The sequence below is a fragment of the Rissa tridactyla genome, chromosome 2, assembly GCF_028500815.1.
Source record: "Rissa tridactyla isolate bRisTri1 chromosome 2, bRisTri1.patW.cur.20221130, whole genome shotgun sequence".
NCBI lineage: Eukaryota > Metazoa > Chordata > Aves > Charadriiformes > Laridae > Rissa > Rissa tridactyla.
Window position 1 is genome coordinate 51,197,580 of NC_071467.1, and position 26,924 is coordinate 51,224,503.

At 40.7% G+C, this 26,924-nt stretch overlaps 1 protein-coding gene across 2 annotated transcripts in view; it reads left to right on the forward strand.

Moving 5' to 3' along the window:
* The window catches only part of OSBPL1A (oxysterol binding protein like 1A), a 73,330-nt gene that overhangs the window by 23,922 nt on the left and 22,484 nt on the right, over positions 1–26,924 (forward strand). For both annotated transcript variants that reach the window (XM_054189643.1, XM_054189644.1), the window contains exons 16-17: positions 509–615; positions 21,350–21,512. In XM_054189643.1, the coding sequence (XP_054045618.1) occupies positions 509–615; positions 21,350–21,512 (270 nt within the window). The remainder of the gene's footprint in view (positions 1–508; positions 616–21,349; positions 21,513–26,924) is intronic.

Here is a 26,924-nt window from a genome sequence, read left to right on the forward strand (position 1 = left end):
CCCAGACGATGAGTCCGCAAAAACAAGATCTCTTTCCCTTTTTATTGATCAGTGTCCTTGTAACTCCCCCTCTATTTTTCAAACCTAAATCTCCAGCCGCACAGCGGTAAGCTTTTCCTCTTCTATATAATACCATGGCAGAAGGTAAAAAAAAAAAAGCAGCTAGAGGTCTCACTTTAACTTACATAAAACCAATGCAGTATTAAAAGGAGACTGTTGATAGCCACTGTTCCAGTGTCTTGCTGCCATAGCATTCTACCTCTGCTTTCTAAGCTGTGCTGAAAGAGAAACTAGATCCATTCATGTGCCACTTATACCAGTACTAGAATATAAAAGCACGAACTCCTGTTCCCTTAGTGCTACTTTTGCCCTTTCCTCACACAGATCTTAAGTGCACCAGCCTTCCTGTAGAATATGAATGTTATGTCTGTATTACGTAGAGGAAAAAATAATTAAAAGAATCCTGTAGTTTAGTGTCCCCCTAACACTACTAATCTTGTGCTTTCAGGAGTATCTTCTCCTCTCCTGCAAAAAGTTGATGTGGTCTCTGAAGTATCCCAGGAAACCTGTGAGGCCCTGGCTGACTGCCTCAACCTCTTCACAAAGCAAGAAGGGGTATGTATTATGCTGTGTGGATCTTTAAAGGATCTGAATAGCTTAGTATATTTTGCTAGTTCCCTTCTTACTTGTTAGAAAAAGAAATATGCATGCCCATAGAATATCACGTTGTTGGTAAGCTGTCTTTTTGCATGCTGAATGTCTGATGAAAACTCATGCTTCTAGAGAAAGAGTAGCTAAGTTCCTCTACAAAAGGGTATCTTAGTATTTGAGTATTCGGGAGAGTCCCAGATTTTGCTTACAAACTGCAGCTTGTAACATTCAAACTAAATGCCTGAACTCAATAAAGCAGTTGCTTTGCTGATTTGAAGGTTAAAACATTGAGAAAATTCATCTCTTTTTTTCTTTTTTTTTTTTGTCCTGGCAAACTGAAGTGTTGAACAGTATTGCTTCTGAATTTGTTTTTCAGACCATGTGCTTAGTGGGTGTGCGAATGCTATCTATTGAACTTCTGGCTTTCCCAGTGACAAATATCTTGTATGGTGTTAAACATAATGCAAATGCTTCAATTTGAGAATATATGTCAAACTCATTAATTCCTGGCGTAGGAGATCTGGTTGGTTGGGGTTTTTTTGTCCCTTTAGAAGGGGCCCTAATACCATGGAAGAAACTTGGCTTCCTGTATTGCAGTACAGTAATCCCTCAGTCAGGCTCTTGTTGTCCTCAGTAAGCTGTGTTTCAAAATGAGGTTTGTGTTGGTGCTGTTGGTCTTCCAGTTATTTAACAGTGTGCTGCAAACACTGCCTCCATTGTCTCGGTTTGGTTTAAGATACTTTTTTTCCATTCCTTTTGAAGCCTTTTTGTCTCCCGTCAAAGTCTTCCAGACTTAAGTCAAGCTCTAGCAGAGTGGAACAAGCATTGCTTTTTCGCATTGATTTTTCTTTTTTCTATAAGAAAATCTAATATTAAAGTTGCCAGTTCCATTTGTGGATGAGGGGGAAATTGGTTACAACAGTGGGTGTGTAGTGTAAGTTAGTATTCCTTAATTGTGTTGGCATCTTGCTTCAAACCAGACTAAAATAGCTTTCCAGAGTGGAGTATGGCAAAACATATGGTGAAATTGTAATTTCACCCTACTTGAACTTGAGCAGTCTCAGTAGGTGTTACAGAGGCCTTATTTTAAGCTGGAAGCACATGGATTCGGGCACAGGGGGATAGGCTGAGGTGTGAACTTGAGTTTCCACCATAGCTAGTGAAATCAGTTGGTCATGACAGAGGGAGAAGATGTGATCCTGGAGAGCTTTGTGTCTTGGTATTTTTAAACTTCAAACTATTGCAGTTCCAGAATATAATGTCGGCTTTTAAAGATGCCATAAGCTCATAAGGGAAATTACAGCAGCAATCTCTTCCTAAGACTTAAACCTTTCCAGAAAGTTATGTTCCTTGAGCGTTACTGTTCGTAAACACACAGCATTTGGTTTTGTTGTCTTTTCTAAGACAGGGCCCTGTTCTTTGGCATTCAGCATCAATTTTTAGATGGTAGTTGTGTTGGCATTGCAAAAGCAATATATTGGGTTCTGCATTAGCAAGTGATAGGACCGCAATTAAGTACTTCAATATTCCTTCCAAGTATATTGAATATTAAAGCATAACTCCAAGGTATCAAATTCTAATATAAAACAGTTGCCTAAAATACTCTTTAAAAAAAAAGACCTTTTTTCAGTGTTTTGTTTCCTTCTGACCATGATCTCAATAATGAAGTTAAGGCTTATGTGTTGTTATGCTTGGGAACAGCTGCCATGAATGCTCTGCTCTGGCAATAATTGGCTGCTGTTAATTTAAAACTGCCAAACTACCTCGGGAAGGGTAACTCTACAACTGCTGTTTTAACAGCATCTTACCTGCCTGCCCTGTTGTCTCCAGGCCTCTCTTGCTGCCAAATGGACTGTTTGACTGCAGCTTGTCTTACTGCCATTCCCTGATAGGACTTCCTCCTCTAATTAATAGGAATTAATTGCTCCACGATACCTTTCAACTGTATTGTGTGTCCCCCATGAAATCAGGTTCTCTCTAGAACTAACGTTTTCTCAAGCTTGGTACCCTTTTTATCTTGCCTCTTTAAGGAGAATTCTTTCCCTTCTAACTTAAATTGTGGGCATGCCAGAAGTCACTGCTTGACTAACGTGGAGAGGCTGCTAACTTCGGCAAGGAGCACGGCAGGGATCACACTTTTTGCCTTTTACAGAAGACTTTTTGTTTAGTATTGCCTGTCTCCGTGCTGTGTACCTCTGTGTAGCATAATTGTGCAATATGCAAATGAAACTTCTAATACAGGACTAAAGGGGGGGTGGTGGGTGGGAGGAAGATAATAATCTTCAACTCTTCCACTTGCGTTAGAAATGGCGCAGGAGCGCGGTACCCAAACACTCCATCTGCCCGCCGTTTCTCTCTCCCCCGGTGCCGCTGTGCGGGGCTCGGTGTCCGCGGTGACGGCGACACTGACGAGCGGCTGCGGGACAGCGGCTGGTTCCGGCCCGGTTCCTCGCCCGGCGAGCGGGTGCGGTGGCCACTGGCCCCGGAGCGGTGGGGGGGCTGCGGTGCCGGCTCCGGGAGGCGGGAGCCCCGCCGCACCGTGCCGCCCGGAGAAGGCGTGACCTCACCGCTCCGCACGGCAGGAGCTGCTGTGACGCCATAGAAGGGGGAGCGGGGCGGGGGGGAGCTTCCAAAAATAACCCACTGCGGCGGGGCTCGGTGCGGGGCGGCCCCGGGACTCGCGTTATCCGGCGGGGGCCGCCCCGCCCCGCGGCCGCCTGGGGAGCGGCGGGGCAGGGGCGGGAGCGCTCGGCCCGTCGGGCCATTTTTAGCCGGGCGGGGAACCGAACCGGCTGCCACCCCCGCTGTTTCGGGTTTGGTTTCCTCCGCGCCCGGCGGCGCGCGGAGCAGCGCGGAGCGGCGCGTGTCCCCCGCCCCTGCCCTGCGTCCGTCCGAGCCCGCGGCGTGCTGCAAGGTGAAGGGGCCGCCCGCTGCGCTACCGGCCTGGCCCGGCGGGGGGGCTGCTGCCGCCCGGGGCGAGGGATCGGAGCGGCTGTTTGCCCGAAATCGCGTTCCGTGGTATGTCGTGTGCGCCACGGGTTGGGTTTTGGAGTGGGTTTTTTATTTTTTCCTTCTTGACATTGTGATGAACCCTGTTGTGTCAAGGAGAGAAGGGTAGGGATGAGCGCAGATACTCTGCCGAACAATTAAAGCGTGCGAGGGGAAACACGAAGATAACTTGGTTGCTTTAATCTGAGTGTTTATTGAGGCGTTTGTGTCGGAGCTAGTGCAACTTGAAACGTTTTCTGCAGTGACTTTGGCACAAGGTTAGTAAGTATTGTTTCAAAGCGGGACTTCCCTTGTACTATTTCCAGCAGATATCAGAACCGGCATTCCAGAAGCAGTTCGATTCGAGTATTTGTACATTCTGAGGTGTTGTATAGCTGTAGGAGAAGTTTAATTTAAGGTTGTTTGCATGCTATTATCTCTGCTGGATTTTCTGAGTGAGTTTAAAATTTATCTCCAATACTTGAGCTGCATGCACTGAAGGAACTGATAGGAAAGGTATTATTTAAAGAAATGAATTTTATTTTTTTTTTAGCTTGCTGCTTCATTAACCGGTGCTAGATAAAGTGTGATGATGAGTATCTCGACTCATCCTAAGTTTCACTCTTAGATTTTTTTTTTAAATATTTAGCAGTAAATTAAAAGCTCATATTGCATGAGTTTAGCACCAATAGCAGCAGTCATTTTGTGGCTTTGATCTTCTTCCTTTGTTTGTTTGTAGGTGTTGACATTCTTTCTAGGTTTTTTTGGAGGCTTGGGTTTGCTGGTTAGGGGTTTTGGTTTTTTTTTTTTTTGGTTTTTTTTTTTTTTTTTGAAAAGGAGATTTGTTTACAAGCTGATGAAAAACCTTAGCTGATGAGATAAGGGATTCAGAAAAGATCTCTTCATTTCTTGGTTTAAATGAGTTGTATACTCAACTAAGTAGAACTTGTCGTAACAAATTACAGTGGTCATTTTTACAGAAACATTAAGGTCGAAATACTGTGGGTCATAGTCCTTGGATTTAGTTATCTTTGCCATGGCATAACTTGCTATCTCTTGTATGTATAATTGACATACTGTAAATAAATGTGTACTAAGTTCAGTTAGTAAATAAATACAAATATCTAGAAGTTCAGTGTATTGCCTTAGTTTATTTCATATTTCTTGGAAACATAATTGAATGTTCAAGGGTTAGATGTGTCTGTTCTTGTGAATGAATGCACGCATGCTCATTGCAGTATAAATAGTTGCCTTCAATACCTGTCTGGTTTGTGGTGTGGGTCTACTACCTTACTGGATTGTGAATGAAGAAGGTGCCTGTAAACTCTGTCCAAGTGACTCCTTAATGAAACGTTTTATTATCCATTTCCTTGTGGGGGTGGAGCTGAGGGAAGCAGTGATGACACTTTGCAATCAAGGGAGAGCTATTGATATGGGCACCCTGAGCAAATCTGTCTAGAAGAGTCGCGGAGTCCGTCAGCAGTACTTTTCTGCCACCTGGCAACATAGTCAGCTACGTTAATCTTTTGGGTATTAGGAGCCTTTGGTGTGGGGGAGGGAGGGATGAAGAGGGGGTAAGGGACTCAACTAGTCAGGGAAGCTAAGAAAGAGGTTAATTTTATGACTTCTGATCTAGGGCTGAGGAGGGCATAATTTCTTGGCTGGCTGTTGTACTAGACCTAGAACCACAGAGTCCTTAGCACCTCAAGTCATGGAACCAGTGCCTGTGTTTCTCTGCTCTTTTCTCCTTGTGCTTAGAAACAGGTGACAGCCTGTTCTGTTTTGTTTTTTTCCACTTCCTTTCAATCACTGGAGCACAACAGAGCAATTCTATTGTCTGTTCTGTGGCTCTTGCTGAAAGTAGTGGGAATCAAGGCAAGTCCTCGGTCTGTCAAGGCTTATAGGCAATGCCCCAAACAACTGAAATGCTGTTCAGCTTCTAAACTGGGGGAAAGGAGGAGAGCAGTTTTCAGGCAGTTGATTTTTGCACTGGGCCCAGAAAGAGGTGTCTGGTGTTGAAAGACTTGAGGTGTGTCAGTATCAAAAAAAACCTTTATTGGTTGTATGAGTCTGTAACTGACATGACCCTATTTCTTCCCTTTTCTTCCTAATGGCTGGAAATGTACTAGAAATACCTAGTGCAGCTTGAATCTTGTTTGAAAGTAACAAGTTAATTGGAAGGTTCTCTGTGCTTAAACAGGTACCCAGGTAAAGACTGATTTTTAATTTTTTTTTTCCCCCTCCATATGCAGAAGAGCATGGATATAACATGCTATGGGATGATATATAGGCATGGCATATAAGAGAACAAAGCTACCAACAGGAAAGTAATTTGTCAGGTTCTTTCTCCTGCTAGAACATCAGCAGTTCTAGCTGATGATTCTGTCTGTACTAATTTTTGGGTGCTGAGCATGCACATGTCTTTCACCTGTGCTAAAGTTCTAAAGATGAGATATTCAAATCAGAGGAACTTGATAGTGGAATGTTTGCGGATAGCACAGTGTTCTTCCTCTGGAAGCGTTTTCTTTCTGCCACTGTACTGCAGCCTTGCAGACAGAAAGCTGACTGTCTGTGAAGACAACATCCTTATCAGTATTATGTAAAAGAGTTTAGCGAGTCCAAAGTTATCTAGGAGGTAGGGGAGTTAAAGAACATAACTTTATTTCAGAGACTTTCCTAGAGCAGCCAAGACTGAATAGATCACCAGAGCAGGCAGAGAAGCTAAGCATCAGCCCAGATGGAAGCTCGTTAAAATAATAAATACTGGGACTCCGTTCAGGGAAAAAGATAAGTAAATATTACTGCTTTTCTTTTATAAAAGGGTATTATGTGTGTTGACGGAATGTTTACATTTTGAAGCAGTTGATAAGATCCTTCGTCGAGTGCTGTATGCAAAAGGCTTCTGGTTGGCAGATGGTCCTGGCTGACAGAAAGACGCCTGCATGTTACTATAGGGCAAAAGACGAATGCTACTGGTCTTTGTAGTACAACAGGGTCACAACTTCCCCACACACACACACCTTAAGAGCATGCACTTCAAAAGTTAACCTTTTCCCATGTAGCAGTGATATGTTTGAATATAATCTATTGGCAAAGTGACTTACTAATTTCTCATGACAGGGAAATTCTTGCTGCCTTGTAGCTCTACAAGCCTGTGTGAAAGCTGGTCGCACAACTTGTCTGAAGGCATTCTCCACTCAGTATTGCGTTGCCCGATTCAAAGCATGCTGCTAACCTGCTTTTTGCACTTTCCAGAGTGGATTAATGCTTTTTCAAAGTCTGGTTTGTAGGCTTGTTGCTTGCTTGTTTTTTTGGTTTTTTTTTTTTTTTTTTTCTTGGCAGCTGTTAAGCAGATTTATGTAAACTAACTTGGAATCTGTTCATGGGCCTCTGGGGAAACACAGTATAAAAACAAATTAGGTTGAAATGAGACCCCTTCTCACTGGGCTTCTGCAGCTCCCACTCCTGATGTTTACTTCTGAGGTCTTCTCTATGACTTTTTTGGGGATTTTATTTTTTAATGCAAAAACATGAAGAAAAGGGGCTTAGCTGAGACTGCAGGGAGGAAAGATCAAGCAGCAATAAAATTTAATGGAATAGTATTTGATATAGTAAGCTTCTAAAATAGGCATTAGCAATTCTGTTTTCTGTGAATGTATTTGAAAAAAAATGGTGCTCTTGTCTCTGGGCAAGCTGATAGAAAGGAACAAAAAAAAATACATAACGCAAAAACTTTTCTGCGTTTTTGCTACTTACTGCTATGCGGATATTGTTTGTTCTCCTTTCCATCATGGTTGGAAAACAAATTGGAGTGAGAAGGGTGCACACTTTCATCCTTCTAGTGTCATTGTGACTTCATAATGGCATGTAAAGCTCATCAGCTGGTTTTCAGTGTTCTGGCTTAATGTGTATTTACTGTGGTTTGGAAGAATGGATGAACAGCAGAGTTCTAAAACTTAGCTCCCAGACAACCAGTGTATTGTCAGCTAAGGTCTGGTAACACTTCAAGAAAATTGAAGCAGCCAAACCCAGGATTTAGGGCCGAACCTCTGTGCACAGCACCCTACTTGTTAACTCTCTTTGCTGGGATTTTGTGTGCAAGTGTGCGAGATACCTGGCTGCAGTGGCAGTCTGGCTGAGTGGTCTGGTTTTGTCTCTCAGCTGCATAAAATACCAAAATGTTGAACTGGGTGACTGTGATCACACACGTTTACTAATTCTCTAGAGGTGTATTCTCCTTGACCTTTCTGTCTTGAATCTTAGGGGTTTTATAATGCCTTTTTCCTTGTAAAGCTGATAAAAGCTAGTTTCTTAGAATAATAATGAAAAAAATTACTTCTACACGTACTAAAAACAAATTTCATATAGTCTGTCCAGTACTAGATATTAACATGTGCTTTTGAGGGAGATATGATATTTAACTCTTACACGTATGTTTTGTGTGAGGTTGTTTTAAAGGCATTGTCTCTGAGTAACATAAGTAACTTAAGTGACACGAAGTCTTAACTGTTGTCAAATCATCTTAAATTCGCCATGTGGTGGGATTTTTTGGTATGTTTTATTTAGCTTTCTTAAACGTCAGTGACTTCACATCTCTTGCGTTATGGCCTAGTAGGCAGTTCACGTGCAAATGTGAAACCCTTCCTTGAATAAATGAACTTGACTGAGTTTAAATTTACTTTTCTGCTGTTCTTTGCTGTGTTTTCAGTTGCTGTATGTTAGTCCCTTCTGTTTCCATGAAAGATAGGGGTCTTCTAGCTATGAAGAATGAAATGATTTCCCATTTAGACGGTACTAGTGCATATGGGAGGGTGTGTTGTCTTTTTTTTTTTTTAACTTAGCCTGGCCACAATCATGGCTTTTCAACCAAAACTCTTTCTTTCACTTTTTTTTTTATTCAATAACTCCTCAGAGCTGGTACCCCTTTTTATAATAGAGGTAAGCCATTGTGGAATTTGACCTCTTGTCTGATTTTAAATCTCATGAACCAAACGTGTACTTGTTGGCCTCTCTCTCCCCCAGACCGCCAGTGACCTTAAAAGCTTTTGTGGTTTTAATATTAATATTCAGAAGTGTGTTATCTCTGCTTGCTGTGCTGTCCAGTGAAGAAATGGGTTTGTATAATGCTGAGTCACTGAGGTTATCACTAGAATTGGTAAATAGGTTTTGTTTAGAAACTGTTTATGTACTGAAGTAAATCACTGGTATTACAGTTTTCCTTGAAGGTACATGCCAGGCCTGGGTCATCAAGAATGTTAGTAACCTCTTTCTCCAGAGTGCTTCTATTGTTCTTAATATCACCCACTTTTTCAATGCATCAATAATTTGCTTTAAAAATAAATGCATTCAGTGTTACGTCCAAATGGGAAATGCAGGCCTATGCTATCCTATAAGGATAGTTGATAAGCGCACACAAAGCAGATGATGCTCTCTTTATAGTAAAGAGCTGAGCTGAATGTTGGTGCAAAGGAGCAGGAAGATAGAGGGCCTCTTAGGAATAAAGTGCATCCATTTGTTGTGACTATCCTGAAGAGTGCAGTAAAAGAGGATGTCCAGCTTTTACATAACCGTAGCCCTCATCTGAATATCTTATCTTTGCAGAATGCGTTTGGGAGTGGCACCTGTGATGTGCTCACTTTGCTTGTAGAGCTTTATGTTAAGCCGCTTGTAAGGTAAATGTGGACTGTGTCAGTGGTTTTGAATAGGAATGTTGTCCCTCCTCTCATACTTGTCACTCCTACATTATTAATGTTAAAACTTTGACATCAATGCAATGACTGTTGGATCCATAGGTACACTATGAGACTTTGAGAATGGCTTTAAAGCATGCCTATTTGAAGGAAGTCTGCAGTGTACATCATAACACAGGAATACTCCTTAGTTTAGATGTAGAACAGTTTTAGTCACAGAAGCAGACTATAAACTTTTTCATCTGATTTGGATATTTTTGTGCTGTCAAAGCTACGCTGCTTCCACAACACAAGCTTGTTCAGATGTGTTGTTTGACCCTTGAATAGAAGTACAGCTTCCTATTAATTTTGAAATTTAGTAGTGTCATTATTGCAGGTGACTTTTTTTTTTTAGTTAAGAGCTTTGGTGGGAGGAGGGGTAGGGAGAACAAAACTACTCTTGCCTTGTCTGGAAACATTCAATTTAATTGGCTAGAGCATCAGCCTCTAGGCTTTGTGCGGGTCTACTGTAGCAGAACAGCATCTGCAGGGACTTGGAGGATTTGAACTGGTAGACGTGAACTAATGGGGCACAGTCATACACAGGGATTTTATCATTGTGGTGGGGAATAATCTTAAATTGCCAACATAATGGTGTAGCTCCTCCAGGTAATGTGGTAATCCCAATGTGTCATATGTCAGTAGGTACGCCTTTCTGGAAGTGTCAACAAGACTATTAATTGTGGAAGTATTCTGTGCTATGCCTGCAAATTGGATTGTCTGTTGTTCCAGTGAAACACCTTGCTGCAAGGTCAGACAAATCAAATTGAGGTGAAAATGAGCTGGCTGAGCCTTGAAGACAGCTTGAAACCTTAAGATCGTTCCATCTGTGCCTATGGACAGCAAAAATCTAGTTTTGTTTGACCTGTATCTCCTCCATCTATTGCCTCTTGTCCTGTCAGTGAGCACCACTGAGAAGAGCCTGGCTCCATCTTTGCACTCACCCTTCAGGTATTTCTATAGATGGAGATCTGCTCTGAGCCTTCTCTTCTCTAGCCTGATTAGTCTTCGGACATCCCCACAGTACCTAAGAGGCAGTCTAGTATCATAGTTTTAGACAATTTCAGGGAACCATGTGTCACAAATCAGCTGATAATATATGGTCAGTGGTTTTTTTACTATTGTCCTTGCTCCCACATACAACTTATTGAATCTAAAAAGCGACATATTACTCTAAGCTGTCGGATCCTGCTTCATCTTGTGGTGGAGGGAACTCTTGGTGTTCCTTTAGGCTTAGACTTTAATCAAATCTATCTTCTAGTTTTATTCTAGCAGCCAGTGGTTCAGTGATTTTTCATAGAATAGTTTGGGTTGGAAGGAATCTTTACATGTCATCTAGTCCAGCCCCTCCCCCCTGCAATGAGCAGGGACATCTTCAACTAGATCAGATTACTTGGAACCCCATCCAGCCTGACCTCGAAGGTTTCTAAGGATGAGGCATCTACCAGATCTCTGGGCGACCTGTTCCAGTGTCTCACCACGCTCGTTGTAAAAAAATTTCTTCCTTATGTCTACTCTAAATCTTCCCTCTTCTAGTTTAAAACCATTACCCCTTACTCTACTGCAACAGGCCCTACTAAAAAGCTTCTTGAATTTTTATAACAGAGATAGTTTAAAAAAAAAAAAGCCCACCACAAAACAAAAAACCACCACCACCAACAAAACCCCACCAGATAAAGGCAAAAGTGTTTGAGATCATTCATAAGAAGAGAGGATCTGTTCCACTGAGTGAGAATATTTGGATTATCTAGCTGTTCTGCATGGTAGTGGTGGTGTTTTATAGTATCTCCTTGTAATTTATCAGTAAGTATCATAGTTTGGGATAATTGTAGTGGTTTCAGACTCTAGCAATTATTTCTAACAAAAATAAGAACTGGGTGGCAGTATTTCAGATTCCATTCTCAATACAAAAATGTCTTTTCGCTAATTTGATCTAAGGTTGTGAACTTTCAATTTGGATTTCCGTAGCCCGGAGCATAGTTATCTGTCTGTCCTAACTGCAGGATGAGCTTCCGTACAATGTACTCTAATTTCAGGAAATGCCTTATCAGCCTACCCAGGGCCTAGCTGATGTCTGCTGGCTGTTGCCTGCTTAAGGGGTAAGGTCAAAACAGTGTCTCAGAGGAAAATCACCCCTAAAAAGAGACAAACTTCTTAATGCTGCAGGTCATTCTAAAATCTGAAGTAGAAGAGGGATTTCTGTGTTTATGTCTATCTATGAAGTCTGACTCTTTGGTACTGGAAAGCTGAGGAGAGCCTGTTCTGGGCTATAGCGAATTAGAATGCTTTCCAGGGTGGATTTTGTTTGGAGATCAGAACTCCGGTGCTGCATTGTGAAACTCACTGTTGACTTTTGGCCTATGTAGGAGTTCAACTTTTTTCGTTTTTAACTAGTTTGGTTAACATCCAAAATGAAATAAAAACTAGCAAATAAGATGTCTGACTCTTTCATAAGTGCAGAACCATGGTACAGCATGCATGTTTGTTTTGAAATTGCTTTTTTTTAAAAAAAACTGTCAGTTATTCTTCATGAATAATTGACACCATTACCACCATGGAGCTTTTAGAACAGACAACCAGCTTCAGAAGTGTTAATTTTTTAATAGGAAGCTGGTTTCGCTCTGAGTCAACAACATGTCTAGTTTTGTAGCAGCACTAGTAAGCCAGTAAGAGCCAACAAAAACATAGCAAAAACATGACAGTTGCTTCAAAAGAGAAAACATTAATACACACGTTTGCTGTGATCCGGCTGGGAAGAAGTGGGGGGGTGGGGATACAAAGGGGTTGATCAAAGTAATCAGTGGCTTGTACCGAAAAATACTTAAGGGAAGTAGTTAGATCAAAACTGCCTTAAGATCTATTTTTCAAAACAGTCCTTAAGAACGCACACAGGAAACATTTCCTTTTTATTCTTAAGAACCCTTATATCTTAAAGTCTGGTCTCTGTTTGTGAAACTACCTAACTTCAAAGATGTCCATAGTCTCTCAAAGGGAAAAGAGGCAAATAAAGTCCCTACCAGATCTGAAAATATGCAGCAATATACTGTTCTACTCCTGTTGCCATCAGTATAATGTATCAGCTTGAATGAGACCCCTAATTTGGGTAAGGTTACTTGTGGCGTATGCCTGTGAGGAAATAGGTGCTTAATCTCACTAGGGCAGCAAAATATCTTTGGGGTGTGGTTGTTTTCTGGTAATCTTGTAGCTCTGCGACTTGAAATGAGCTTCCCAAACCTGTACATCACTGCTGATGTCATTCAGTCCCAGCTTGTTTTGGCATAAACTATTGGCAAACGTGAATAGCAGCCATATTTAATTTCAACTTTACTCAGAATAGAAACAATACTTAACAGAAAATAACAAAATCGGAAGGCTTTTTCTTTGAACTCTTGATTTTTGAATAATTGTTATTATAACATTGGAACACGAGTAGGGACAGAATGCACCCTGGAAACTGGCAAGTTCTGCAGCTCTCAAACCTAAGTAGACTTCATGAGATTTATCAGTTTACAGTTAAGTTGTCTAAGTAAAATGTAAAAAAAAAAAAAAAAAAAAAAAAAAAAAACAAAAAAAAAAAAAAAAAAAAACCAAACCCAAATACTTTTGAGGAAGACTTGGAATAACCATTAAGTCTCACTTTAGAAACAAACCAGAAAAAGATCTGTTAAGTCTTGGCCAGTGCAGAATCACTTTGAAGAAAGCAGTTTCTCTAATAGAAAAGCTTACATACACCCAAGCTTTTAATCTAAAACCATCCTTCTAATCTGCAATCAGAAATTAAGTCTTTGCAGTTTGTTCTTGTGCTCCTAGACAGGTTCTTGGCTCAGAACTGCAACATTCTCAGCTGGTTAAAACTGCACTGCTTCATCAGAATAAACAAACTTTGACATAGCCAAATGTGGAAACAGGAGAGGGGAAGGAAAACGGCAAGGTCTGTGTTGAGGAGGAAGTGTCGCTGTTTTAGGAGGGAAAGGTGGGAGGGAAACAGTCTTTGTCCCTAGCATGTGCATAGCTCAGAAACAATACAGGCAGTCTTGAATTATGAATTTTTATAACAGATTTGCGTGTTGCAAGAAGGGGGCTGACTGCTCTCAGCATCTCCAACTCTTCTATTGAATAACAGTTCTCTTGCTGTCTTGATATGTGTCTCTGTCAACATGATCTTGCTAAAGTTTGATTTTTTTTTTTTAATTTTTTTTTCTGTGTGGATGATAGCTTTGCTCTTGCTTCTAGCAGTAGGTCCCCTATCCCTTTCTATGTTTTATGATCATGTCTGGTCTTTTTCTTCATTAGCAGAATTTTATTATTTTTGTAAATCAAGTATAGGGGAAATTTTACACCTCTGTACTAAGAAGAATGAAATCTAGCCTTTCCAAATCAGCCCTGCTAAAATCCTCCTCTTGAACTTTTGAAGTGAACATTAGTAGATGACTAACAATGAATCCTTGTGTTATCTGGGGAATGATTGAGGCAGAGTCTTATGACTTGATTTACGAAGTCTTTGGTTTCTTCTGTAGGCTTTGAGTTGGGATAAAAGCAAATAGATTACCAGGACTTGTTTGCTTGTGTGTATGGGGGTCTTTCAGCCTCTGTACAAAAAGAAACTTTATTGGTGATGTTTCCTTTATATGGGAAAGCAAAATGTTACGTTAGCCTTTTGAGTTCTTTCTCTTTTGAATTTGATGATCTCAGTAAGATGTGATACTTCGCTGTAGCTGTAGAGTCAGCTGGCCAGACTTCTGAGACAAAGACTGATGCTGTCTTGTGATACAGTAAGTAACCCTTTACCTATCATCAGTGATCTCAGCTTACCTCCTTGATTAACTGATCATGTCTTGTTTTGCATTTCAGTAGTTGCACTAGCAGTAGCTTAAGTCACTGGCAAGTGCTATCTAACTATTCTATTTTTAACGAGAGATCTGAGAGATCTCTGAAGCTGGGTAAATGGTAAGCTTATAGCACAGAGAGAGAGAAAGCCTAAGCAAGAAGCAATGGTTGAAGTAAAGCATGACTTTTATGGATCAGTCCTGTGTACCCTGGGTTGAGCCAAGGCAATGATGAAGTTTAAAAGAGCTAGTTTACTCCAGCAAGTGAAGAGTTATGGTATAAGGTCTTAACATATGTTAAGATAGCAGATGTTTATTCCAAGTTCTTTGTGGTTGATGGTGATGGGGAGTGGTGAGTCAGCAGGGGCACTTTGTGTGGAAAGGCCTATGTGTAAACAGATAAGAACTCTGAAAGTTTTGTATAAAATATTTACATGCTTTACGGCTTTAGGAATCTAGTGATGTGTTCATGAAACTGTTTGCTGCATCTGTTTGGGAACACTTTATTTTTGCTTTAATGTGAGCTGTCACACTTGCAGTTTTATGATGTGTCATAGGAGTATTCATGAAACACTCGTTCCTTTCTCTAGTACTTCAAATACCTGAGGTGCGCTTGCAAAGAAACATACTGTAACTAAAACTGTTCCTATTTTTGGGGGTGGAGAGGAGGTTAGGAGAAAAGCAGGATTATGCATATTCATATCATATACTAATATGTGCTTAGTGGGAGTTAAGTCCCATGAGTAGAGGTAAAAATCAAGCGTTTTTTAAAGACTTTCTTTCTGGAGAACTTCCTCTATTGAAGCTCAAACGTGGTTAAAACTATGAGAACTCCACGTGAGAGCAACTGGTTTCAGTTTTCACTTTGGTAGCAGCTTAAGCAACAATTTAGTCCTGCTCTAGGTAGCAGAAAATCTAAAAGCACTCTTTCATAGAAACTTATCCTGTAAAATTAGTGCTGCAGTAGCGTGCTTGAAAGTCAGTTAACAAAATACATAGAACTGTTCCATTTCTAAACAGATAGGCCTCAGGGAAGGTATTCAAAGCCTTTACATTTCTTCCATGCTGAAATGAAAAGGCACGTTTTATTCAAGACATGAAGGCAGACTTGACTCTTCTCAAAACTATGTAGTTCTCATTCTACGTTAAATGTAAAAGAATAATAGATTTACCCAGCACTAGTTTAAACTGGTCATCACAAAGAACTGGTTTATGCAAGGAGACGCTAGCAATAGGGACTGCATTGTACTAACAGCAAAATTGCAACTATGTGAGCTTGTCTGTTAGAACAGACAAACAGTGCACATACCAAACTGCCTGCATTGAGGTTGTGATTTGCACTGTTAGGCTCAGAATTTTTGGTAGTGGTTTTCTTTTAGTATGAAGATCACAGAAGGAAGGGAAAGAATCCTCGTTTTGGATTCCCGGTGCTTCCTGTGGGTAGTTTTCCATAGCGTAAGGTGTTAAAACACAGAGCTTTGTAGGTTCTGTCTTTCAGGATAGTGTGTTCTGTTGGGGTAGCTGACCCTGGAAACAAACAGTTTTGTATAAATAGGTGCAGTGTGAAACAAATGTCAAGTTTGATTGGCATTTAATTCATTACAGAAAGCAGGATTACATTTCTTAATGTCAGGAGATGTCCACAGAAAACTGTCAGTTCTATTACAGCAGTCTTTTTCCAATTCCTTGCTTACATGTTAATTTCCAGCCAGGTGTTAGACTAGCCCTTAGCTTGGCTACTGAAAACTTGCAACTTGTGTCTGTGCTTCATGGCAAATGTCCCATAAGTGGTGACGTTTTGGGGAGGATGGAATTTCTGTGGCAGTCGGACAAAGCCATTCACTTTGAAAACCAAAACCTCACTTCGGAGTAGTCGGAGACATCGGTGAGACAGTGGCGTAGGCTGCTTTCCTGCACTCTGCTGACTGCAGAGCAGAACTGGTACCCGGCGTACTGGCAGAGTCTGACTTCAGATCTCCTGGTGGCTGCTGTGTGAAAGAGGTGGTTCTTCCTTCCTACACAACTCGGAAGTCTACATATTTTGGACATTCGTGTTCCTAACACTGAAGTTGAGTGCTTTTGAAAGTAAAACTCAACTAAATTACACTGCAGTGTTGTTGTGTCTTTTCTCTCTCACGGTCCAGGAGAACCTATAGCTAAGGTATGCTGTCTTTTAATTTACTGTTCTAATGTTAAAGGCGGGTAGCCCTACATATCGGTGAGGTGTCTGTATTTGTTCTGTGCCTTGCTTGCTATGTGTTGGTTTTAGGATTTACTTGTAGCTGCAGTAGCATGTTGGTGAGATGATAATTTATTAGCTGGGCATACAGTGGTGTGATCCTTTCCTACCCCACAAAAATGCCACTGTTGTTGGGCATTAATTTAAATTAAAGTCATCCAGCACCAGACAAAGGAAGTGTTTTGTGTATTGTACTGCGATGTCTTCAGGATGGACAGAGAAGCCTTGGTTACAGACTGCACTGATATAGTTCGAGACTTCAGGCTTTAAAAAAGACAAGTGAAAAAAAAAATAAAAATAGTGGTTCGGTGCATGTTACTGGTCTCCAACACCTAATGGAAGCTGAGGGTACAGAAAGGAATGTGACTGATGTTTGTTACAAACAGATAGGGTTTTTGATATTTTGGAATAGGCACGTGAACTTTCTGCTAGTAATATGCAGTGAAGGAGTTAACTTTTAAACCATGCTCTTGTGCTTAACAGGATTTCTGGTGGCATGGAAATACAATAGAAGTGTCTGCAAATAAGCTTGTTGCTCTCCTCTTAAAAAAACTAAAGTAAACAGAGGTCTGACTGCTAAAATAACTCAATTCTACTGTTTAAACTCACAATTTGGTGCTTACAGCCTGAAGGACTTGGAATGTTTATGGGAAGCTGTTGTAAACAGCTTCCCATTCAGATGAACCAGAAGTGAAACCAGTTTCCAGAACTTGGATATTGGACCACTTCAGCTGGAGAAGTATTTTTTTTTTTTAGAAAGTAATTTGTTGCACAGACCTAGATACCAAAGTCTTAGTGGTTCTGTGTCCGTGTATCAGGTTATAGCTGTGTCTGTAGCTGTAAGGTTAATGATGGAGTGATTGTTTGCTTCTGTGAGACAAAGCTACATAGTTTCCATCAGTATTTATAAATTGAAGTTTCACTATGATAATGTTTTCTTTAGAGATAAAAAAAGACTGAACTATCAGCACAAGCCCAGCTTTATTGATAACTGTTACTGCACTTGTGCAGGATAGCTCCTGACAAGGCTAAGGTAGGGAGCCTGACCAGTTGAACATTGGGAACTCAGCTGGCCAGTAGCACTGGCATTGTGGGGACCAGTTAACAGGGATCAGAAGGGTGACAGCTGTTCCATAGCTGGAGGATGAGGAGCTGAACCCAGTACGATGTGAATTGCCGTCTGTCTCAGGCACCACTGCTAAAGGTACAGAAACCACAGCTATATCACAAGCTGTGCCCTATGCAAGCCGTCAGTAAACGTCTCTTCTGATATTTTCCTGGGTATGCTCAGACTGGATTTCCAGAGCTGTGTATACACTGATGCCTGCATCATTTTTGTGTGATATTTACTATCTTATATGAATATTTGTGTCACTGTGTAAAATAGTGTGGCACTCAGCTAATGCAACTTCACAAAATCAGATGATATTCCACTGAAAAACATTGGTTTATCTGTGTCCAGTTTAATAGACTGAAAAGTGTATGCTTCTGAAAGCAGGTGTTTTCTTCATTGTTTTATGCTTGTCTTCCTGCTTTATATATAGATCCTAAAGACACGGCGTTAATAAGCATTTTTAAAACTAGTTTGGAGGTTCCTTCTGTAATCTTGCCGTTGATTTTGTGTTGGGACACTGAAGAAAGGCAGCATGGGAAAAGAAAAACTTTGGAGATGACACCTCAGCTTTATCCCTTTTCCCCAAAATGGTAGTGGAGTAGCCAGGAAGGAGGAATAATTCACCTCAGAACTTTAATCGTTGTCTAAGCCTTGTGAATGAAAAATACAGTATGGCAAAATTATGCGCGAGAGCAATCTAATTCTTAATGTTTTGGGAAAACCTATCACTCAGTTTGTCAATTATGTTGTTCAATAAACATGCTTTGAAAATAGTGCCAATCTGCCTGCATATTTCTTGTTAAGCTTGGAAGAATGGAGTGTGTGGTTCTGGGGGGGGGAAAAAACCAAACAAAAAAAAAATCCAAAAAACCAGAAACCAAACCCCAACCCAATAACAATACACACACACACACACCCACCCACCCCCATCCTGCCTTTACAGTCAAATTTACTGCAAGAAGTAAGCATACTGTTTAAACCTTCAAACAAGGTTGTTTCTCCAGTGGTACCTGTATTAAGTAGAGTACGTGAAGGTTGTACTAGCTCTATCTCTGCAAGCATTGCTTCTCTACAGGTGAAATCAGTCAAATAATGGTAGTAGAACCATCTTTTTTAGTTGTCACATGACACTGTAGAACTGAACTGTTTGGGTGCTTAAGATTGTAGTATAGTTACAGACGGTATTCCTAGACCGCTACCTTCAAAGATCTGCTAGTGTAAACTCCTACCCTTCACTGAGTACTGGGCTGCAGAGGTTTGTGGAGCCACCTCTGGACTCTGAATTCGTGTGGCCATCCCACAAGCTCAGTGCTGTTATCAAAAGTTTTATATTGGACTTACATCTCCAGCCCCAGACTACTGAATTAAGGTTGCTTTAAAACCAGTTTATTCACATATGAATGGACATCCCTAAGGTTACAGGTAACAAACTTAAAACATGTTGGTTTCTTTTCCCTTAAGTTCTGGCTAGTGTCGTGCTCCTTATCTAACAGATGAAAAGCATTTTATTTTTGTTACCTGCTAGTGGTGTGTAATTGTTTTGCTAATAAGTGTTTGGCAGCCAGGAGGTCTGGAAATACACAGAAAAGTGAACCTTACTGTAAAGCTGGCTATTTATTTTCCAAAAAGGAAATTTGTTTCCAGTACACCTTCTGCAATACTTTATAGCTGTATGTTATGATAAGGCAGAGGAATCTTAAAGTCAATAAAAGTCTCGGGTGTGGATTGTTATCTTAAGCCTATATATGTTGTTGCTTGTTTAGTGACACCACTGTGCTTTTAGGAGATGGAAAAAAGAGGTTCATCTGGATTTTGTTAGATATATTTTGATTTTATTTCAACATTGAAACTTAAATTTTAGGTAAGGATTTAAATCATTCATATCCTTTATTAAAACAGAACATAAAGACATCTAATTCAATACTATGAAAAAATTGCAAATACTATTTTAATAACTGGTTTCACTTTGCTGTTTAATAAGAACAAAAAGTACCATTTTATTTTCAGTCCTTCACCCTCCCTCTCTCAGGAGAGTGAAATACTGATGCTGTTTCTCTAAATGGGCAGTTCCTTAACTATTTGATAGCATACAAAGTGTAACCCCTGCAGAAACTGCTTAATAGCAGGTCTTTTGCAGTGGTATCTCTGATTTCTATGAGACATTGCAGTAATTGGCTTCCTTGGTACTGTCAGAGTGAACTTCAAATGAAAGCGACAGTAACTAGTCCAGACTTTTTTTTTTTTTCATTTTGTTCAGGTTAAAACTGTTAGATGGTAAGTGACTTACTGGTTTTATTGCTTTCAATTAGCAACCCAATTTTATACTCTTTTAATTATCACTTAATTGGATTGCCCCTTTACACTTAGAGCCTGGCAGCCAAAGCAGCTGATTTAGCATTTGTCACAACTGAGGGGGTGAAAATTTCTTCCATAAATCTTTCTCCGGAGGATATGTCACTGCTAGCATAGAAACTCTTTGCTGGAAATGGCAAATCTGCTTTAATGTCTCCTTCCTAGCCTTTAAATTTGTACCCCCTCACTTGTGCCTAACTCTAATTTCACTATTTGAGTGGTTGTTACAACTGAGGGGGCTGAAGCCTCCAAAGTAAAGCTTTAATGCAAAATGTAACCAGATAGGACTTATGAACAGTTCTTAAATTAGATTCAAAAAGGTAGTGTTGGTGTATGTGTAAGTTGCTTAGGAAAGTGTGTAAGTTGTCCCTGTAACTGTTCCAAGAGATTAATTGTCATGTCCTTGCATGTTCTTAGTGGAGGAGGAATTAGCATTATAAACTGACCTTTGAGAGTAAACCAGAGGACAAGGCACGGGTTGGGGATGCTTTTAAAAAGGGACTGGAAGGGAGAGAGGAAGAGAAGGGAAACAAGTCGATGGCTTAGGCACTGAAGGAGAAGCAGCGTGCTGAAGCCTTGCTGGGTTGGGGGAAGAGGCCATTCCTGAGCCTTCAGCTACAGCTCTCTCCTTTCCCCTGGCAGAAAGAGGAGGTGGGAAAGCACCAAAAAAAAAAAAATCCCAACAAAAAACCAAGGAGGAAATAGGAAGGACGCATTGCGCTCCCGTTACCAGTCCTGGATTCAAGATGTGGATAACATCATCCTCTCTGGAGCTGACTGCATGTGTGGGCATTAAAAAAAAATAAAAAGTCCACCATCCGGTGGCTGGACTTCTTTTTTTTTTTTTTTTTTTTTTTTTTTTTTTTGTCGGCTTCTGGCTCCTCTGTAGACCGTCTTGGAGTGGGGAGGGAGGGCTGTTTCTATCAACATTAAATCAGTTAGTAGAGGAGTCTCTTCATTAACCGTCTCCTGTAATCCTCAGGGTTAAATGTTTTCAGCTCGTAGTTCAGTTGCAGTCATTTGTAGCTGGCATTCACATTTGCTCTGTAATTCAATTTAGATGATGCTGCTTGGCCCAAATTAGAGCAGACTAGTACAAGGAGCTTGGTGCGTGCAGAAACAGATCAGTAGCTCCATAGTTAAGGTCATCCAAGCAGAGTTGTAAATATTTCTCCTCAGTTTTAAGGTATGATTATCTGGCTTGAATTCACTTGTGGAACTGTGATTTATACTAACAGACCTTATTTGTCAGATTTCTCGGCTACTGAACATGCTGAGTAACAACCTTACTGTCTTCACAAAAATACTGTAAGACTCTCATTAATCCGTGTGGTTTCAGTTCCAGCTGTTTGCCAGTTATTTATTTATTGGAGTCTATTTTCTGAATAGCTTCCAGCTACACATTCTTCGGAGAGATGAGATTTTATTCATTACATGTATCTACTTATAGGTGAGGAATTTGAAACTGGAGCATGAGCAGGAGAAAAACAAGATCTTGTCAGAAGCATTAGAGACACTAGCTACTGAACACCATGAACTAGAGCAGTCTCTGGTTAAGGGATCTCCGCCTCTCAGCATCATCAGTGAAGAGCAGTTCTATGATGCAGTTTCAGGTAAGTAATGATGTCCAGAATGTGAGTGTGTAGCCAGCACGTGTGTGGTTAATGTGGTGAGGGGGTGGGAACAGTCTCAGTTTGAGTGAAATCTCTGTCTTTCTAAAGTGGAACTTATTTTAGGAGATTGCTTCATGAGCTTTATGAGTGGTCCTCTAAAATTTTGCGGGAATTCACCTGTAGAACTGTGCAGTTTCACCTTAGCATGACAAAAAGTTAAAAAACCACAGGGCAGTCATGAAAGGACTGATTGCTTGGGTGTCTACGCCCTTTTTTAAAATAGCAAAACTTAAGGCTCCTATTTTAGGAGATGTAACTGTATCTGGTAGCCTTCTGACGTGCTTTCTGCGTGGTAGTGTATGTTTTTTCTTTTCTTTTGTTGTTAAGATCGGTCCATAAAAATCAGTAGTTTTGAGTGATAATGAGGTTAAGAAAGGCTTGTTCTATTTCACTTTTGTGCACCTTAAGTGTCTCAGGTGGAAGAAAAGGGTGAATCAAAATCCTGTCTGCATTTTTGAAATATTTTTTCTTTCCCTGTCTTCAGTTTAGTTAGTATCTTTCACATTTTCGTGTGCAGAACATGCAAATAGTGACTTTGGAAAACTCTGAACTGTGTAACATGGATTTGTTTAGAGAGGCAGTGCATAGTGCAGGTTAGTAACAGCTTTAACTGGGAGTGATCCTGCAGCGTATAGATGTCTACAGCTATGAAGGATCTGGAAAAGCTTGAGGGTGAACATAGTCTTAACTGTAGCAGCTAATTAGGTTGTAATGGCATACTTCATGAGCAAGTATGGGGTTATTTCTTCTGTGAGCTGAACTATCTGATGCTTCTGACTGATGAGGAAAAGCAGTGTTCCCAGCGTCTTTGGTAGGTGTTCTGCGGTGCACAACTTAAGCAGAGAAAAAAACCAGGCAAGTGGAGTATAAGCACTAGCACAGGAACATAGCTGCTTGGCACAGTAACAAATTTATTAAGGCTTCAAGGAGAAGAGACTGAGGAACACTAGAAACAGGTTCTTCCACCAGAACCAAAAGAACAATTCTGCTGAAAGGCCTCAGGCTCTTTTGCTTGTCGAAACAAAGCAGAGAATAGTGGTTTTTCCGGTGTTGCTGGAATGTAGTCTCCCCATCCAGGCTTGCTTTATGTATGAGAGAATACTCAGCTTTAAAAAGTTATTAGTCTATACATCTCATAAAGCCTCCTGTCTAGTTGGAATAGGTGGTGTTTTTGTCACTTGAAGCTGCAAACAAATTGCATCAAGTGCATTTGCTTAACTGTGGAACTTGTTGAGCATATATATCTGTGTGTATTATGATAGGTAAAACACACATGTCAATTCTCTCTCCTTCAGGAGAAGTTAGTTGACATAATTCATCTTGATTACAATTTAAACAATTTTGGAGGACAGACTCACTTTCTTGATTGTCAGCTTCCTCAGACTTGTGTTAGATTTTCTTCTCTAGGTTGTTCACGTTCAGTGCTTTGCGGTGATTAGGGTCCGCTCTGTTTCTGAAGGCACATGTCTGGGGGAAGAATGCTCTTGATTTTTTTGGGGGGGAGGGCTAGAGAAGGGGTAATGTGACATACTTTCCTGGCTGCTGGATTCATGTTATGACTTTCACTGTAAGCACAAAAGAAATTAGGTTTTTGTGGGTGTGCTTTGGGGTGGGATTTTTTTGCTAGTCACTGGAATCCCAGTAATAGTTTCTAACCCTCTTGCTTTTCTGACATGTCTGTGGAGTCTCAACTAGAAGGCTTCTTGTCTCTGTATGACAAGGATACAGTGAGAGCAGAGGAGCTGGGGATGTATGACCCTGGCTCAGAGTTTGGGAATGTGGGTGTTCTTTCTTGGGCCAGTGAGACAGGGGATGTGATCATAAATATTTTCATAACAGAGAGCAGTAACCAGGCCTAATTGTCAGAAGCTAAAAATCGATATCTCCAGAAATCAAAACTACTAGGAGTCTGTCTTCAAAGCTTTTGCTAACCTGATTTGTTATCTGATAGTATTTTATTAAGTTAAACTGTATCGATTTTGGATAAATAGATATATCCACGAATTATCTTACTAGGCTGTATAGGAGATTGAGCAAACACTAATGTATTTTAAGAGGGTGATGTGACAAGTTATAATGTCTGTCAGTGGAAAAATGCCACTACTTCAAGCAGTTTTTTTTCTATTAGGATGCCATTTTTTTCTAGTTACAGTTCTCTGAATTTTTAAATCTCTACTGTAGGAATGAATTTAGAAGTGAGAGCATTGCATAACTAGGCTTGCACTTGCAGCTGAAGAATCATTAACTTTGACTTGACAGGTTGAAAGAAGAAGCTACTGGTGCTTTTTGTTTTGTGTTTTAAAATAATATTGTTTGCATATTAGACACTTTTGCTTGTTTACTCTCAACAAAAGTATCACTAGCTGTGACAGTTCAGAGCAATGCAAGACTTTTCAAACAGGCTTTTGGAAAAGAGGTGTATTAGCATACATTCACAGCGGCAGCCACTTGTCCCTATTTGCCATGCTCTAATTCACATTGTAGAGCAATCTGATTGCGCGAACCAGACTCCTGAATGAAGCTGAATCGGAAGATACAGTCCGGTTGCTATTGGACACCGGTGGGAGTGTAGAGCTAATTTGAAGAGAACACAACCAGAAATGTATCTAGTTCAAGTGTCGAGTCCTCAGCACCATCTGTTTGGCTTGCAGATCTGCTCCAGCCGAGCCATGCTACCTGCAAATGTTGGCATAGTCTAAATTGGTCACTGATCAGTCTGTGTTGTGTAGTTTTGTTTGTAGAAATTGTGGCCACAATTACAGAAATATCCTCTTTCTTTTCCAAAACAGAGGTGAGGAAAATGCTTGTAATGTGGTAAGATTGCTTACTATAGTAGTTTATTTTCTGAAGTCTCTCCTCTTTATTTTTAAGTGATACGCTGCTATCAGTGCTTTCTGATTGTTTTGGTAACTCCTAAACCCCTGTGATGGGAGAGCAGTAGGAGAACTGAACATGAAAGGAAGAACCTTCAGGAAATGGGAGTTACTTTCTATTACCAAACCATGATAACCAGTGTCAAGAACAACAAAGTTGAGGGTGTTATTAATCTGAACTCTGGTAGCAGTAGGTCAGTTAACAGCGCTTCCTGGTGTGCTGATCCTCTCGTCATGGGAGTGGTGGAAATGTGTAATTAAACTCGATAGCACATGGAGTGCTGGAGCTCGGTTTCAGGATTGAATGCTTAACATGTGTCAAACTCTTCTTCTATGTTTAAAGCAGGGTGGGGCAGAGGGGGCGGACATCGGGGAAGGGAAGAAGCACTAAACAAGTAGCAAAATTTAGTAAGACCAATGGCATCTCCTAGAGAGCTGGAGAACTTATTAGCTTTGATTAAGTATACAGACCTCAGGAAGCATATGAAAACGGAATACAAATGCAGAGTCCATCCACAATGCTGAAAAATGGTTAAACAGGTCAAGAAATAAAGGGTGAAGGTACTTGATTTTTGTATTGCAGATAAGATACCCTGATTATATGCAAATAGCTCTTCCCAAATTGGGTATGCATAGAACCGTCCTGATTTTTCTTTTCAACAGGTTTTATCTGAGGTGGGTTTTTTCTGCAAACACAGCTTTTGTGTGTGTCGAGGCAGGTATTGTTGGTTTTACATAGGTGCAGTCTTACTATAAAAGCAGTTATTTAGCTACAGGAATATTTAGATTATACTAAAGCTAACCTAACATAGTACACCTTCAACTGTTATGTACCACTAATGGGTTCTGTGTTTATAAATAATGCTCCTAAATGGTACAAGAAGTAGTAGACTCATTTTGTTGCCTTTGCTTACTTCCTAGTTTTTCTCCAGTTGTCAGCTCATTTAAAAGTAAAAATTGTACAAAAAGCATAGAAACCTACTGCCCTTCCTTCCATGTTTAGAGTAGTTTGTCAAATGGCTTTTTTTGAATGTGTACCAAAAATACTCCACAACCTCTGTGAGAACACGGCTGCCGGTGGATTTAAAAATATACTTAAAAGAACGAATTCGAGTATCTCGGAGAGGAATGGGAAACACCTGGGCAGAATTCAAACCCAGCCTTGCCAGTGGTTAAACACTACCTTTCTCAGGTATATTTATTAATCAAATACATTGGCCAAACTTTTCTACCTGGAACCTGACGACTTACTAATTATTGCAATAGGAGATGAACTTCCCTTGAGTTAAATTTCTGTCATTGCTTCTGCTGTTTCCCCTTCCTCTCCCACTCTTGCAAAATGTAGCTGGTGCTTTTACTGTTACCCTGACACTTCAGGTTTTAGGAGCTGGAGAGCTTCCTAGTCAGCCTGGTCTTGTCTCAAAGATCACTTAAATTTTGGCTTCTGAACAGGGACTCTTATTCCTTCTCCCCCCTCCTCAGCCCACACCCCCTTAAGTTCAATAGAAAAAAAAACAAACCTCATTTTCTCCTAGTCATCTGTTTGACAGCTGCTTGGTAGCAACTTGTGAATATAAATCTTTTTTTGCAGTGACGGGGGAGTATGCAAATCTTAATTCAGAAAAGAGTTAGCTGCAAGTACACAGGGAAAAGCTCAGTTTGAGTTGCCTGTTGATCTGTGCTCACAGTACAATACTAGGCTTGTTCACTTTGACACCTAAACAAACTCTAAAGGTTTATTAAGCTTGTCGGGTCAAGGGAGGTAGCTAGGGTTTAGGGATTGGAAGTTGAAATTTTTGGCAGGAGCTGTTGTAGGCATACTTTCTCAATTTCTCAGGAAAATGGGAGAGATGTCTCTAGAGAGCAATTTCTTATAACTGTCTGGCTTCATTCTTCTACTGTTCTTTATTGCATAGCATGCTCTTGTTGTATTAAGTAAGGCACGCACCCTGGAGAAGGCTGGCTGATCAGTGTCTACAGCTCTGGAGAGGCTTGTGTGTGCTGTCCAGCATAATTGTCTTTGAGCACTGTAAGGCCAGCATTAGGAGAACTGATGATGTGTAGTGTTTAAAAATCCTTGTTATACTGAGAAGCGTGTCAGAGAGCGATCAGCAGTTCTGGTGAAACTTTCCACCTCTGGAGTCCTAGGGCTGTTGCAGAAACTCAAATTGAGGGAATTATGTGTTGTGACTCCTGTCTGAAAACAAGACAGTCCTGGATGGCAGAGAAAAAGAAAGGAGCCTCACAGGAGGCAGAGTCATAGAATGGGTTGGGATGGAAAGGACCTTAAAGATCACCTAGTTACAACCCTGCTGTCATAGGCAGGGGCACCTTTCGCTAGACTAGGTTGCTCAAAGCTCCATCCAACTTGGCCTTGAATGTCTCCAGGGATGGGGCTTCCACCACTTCGCTGGGCAACATGTTCCAGTGTCTCACCACCCTCACAGTAAAGAATTTATTCCTAATATCTAATCTAAAT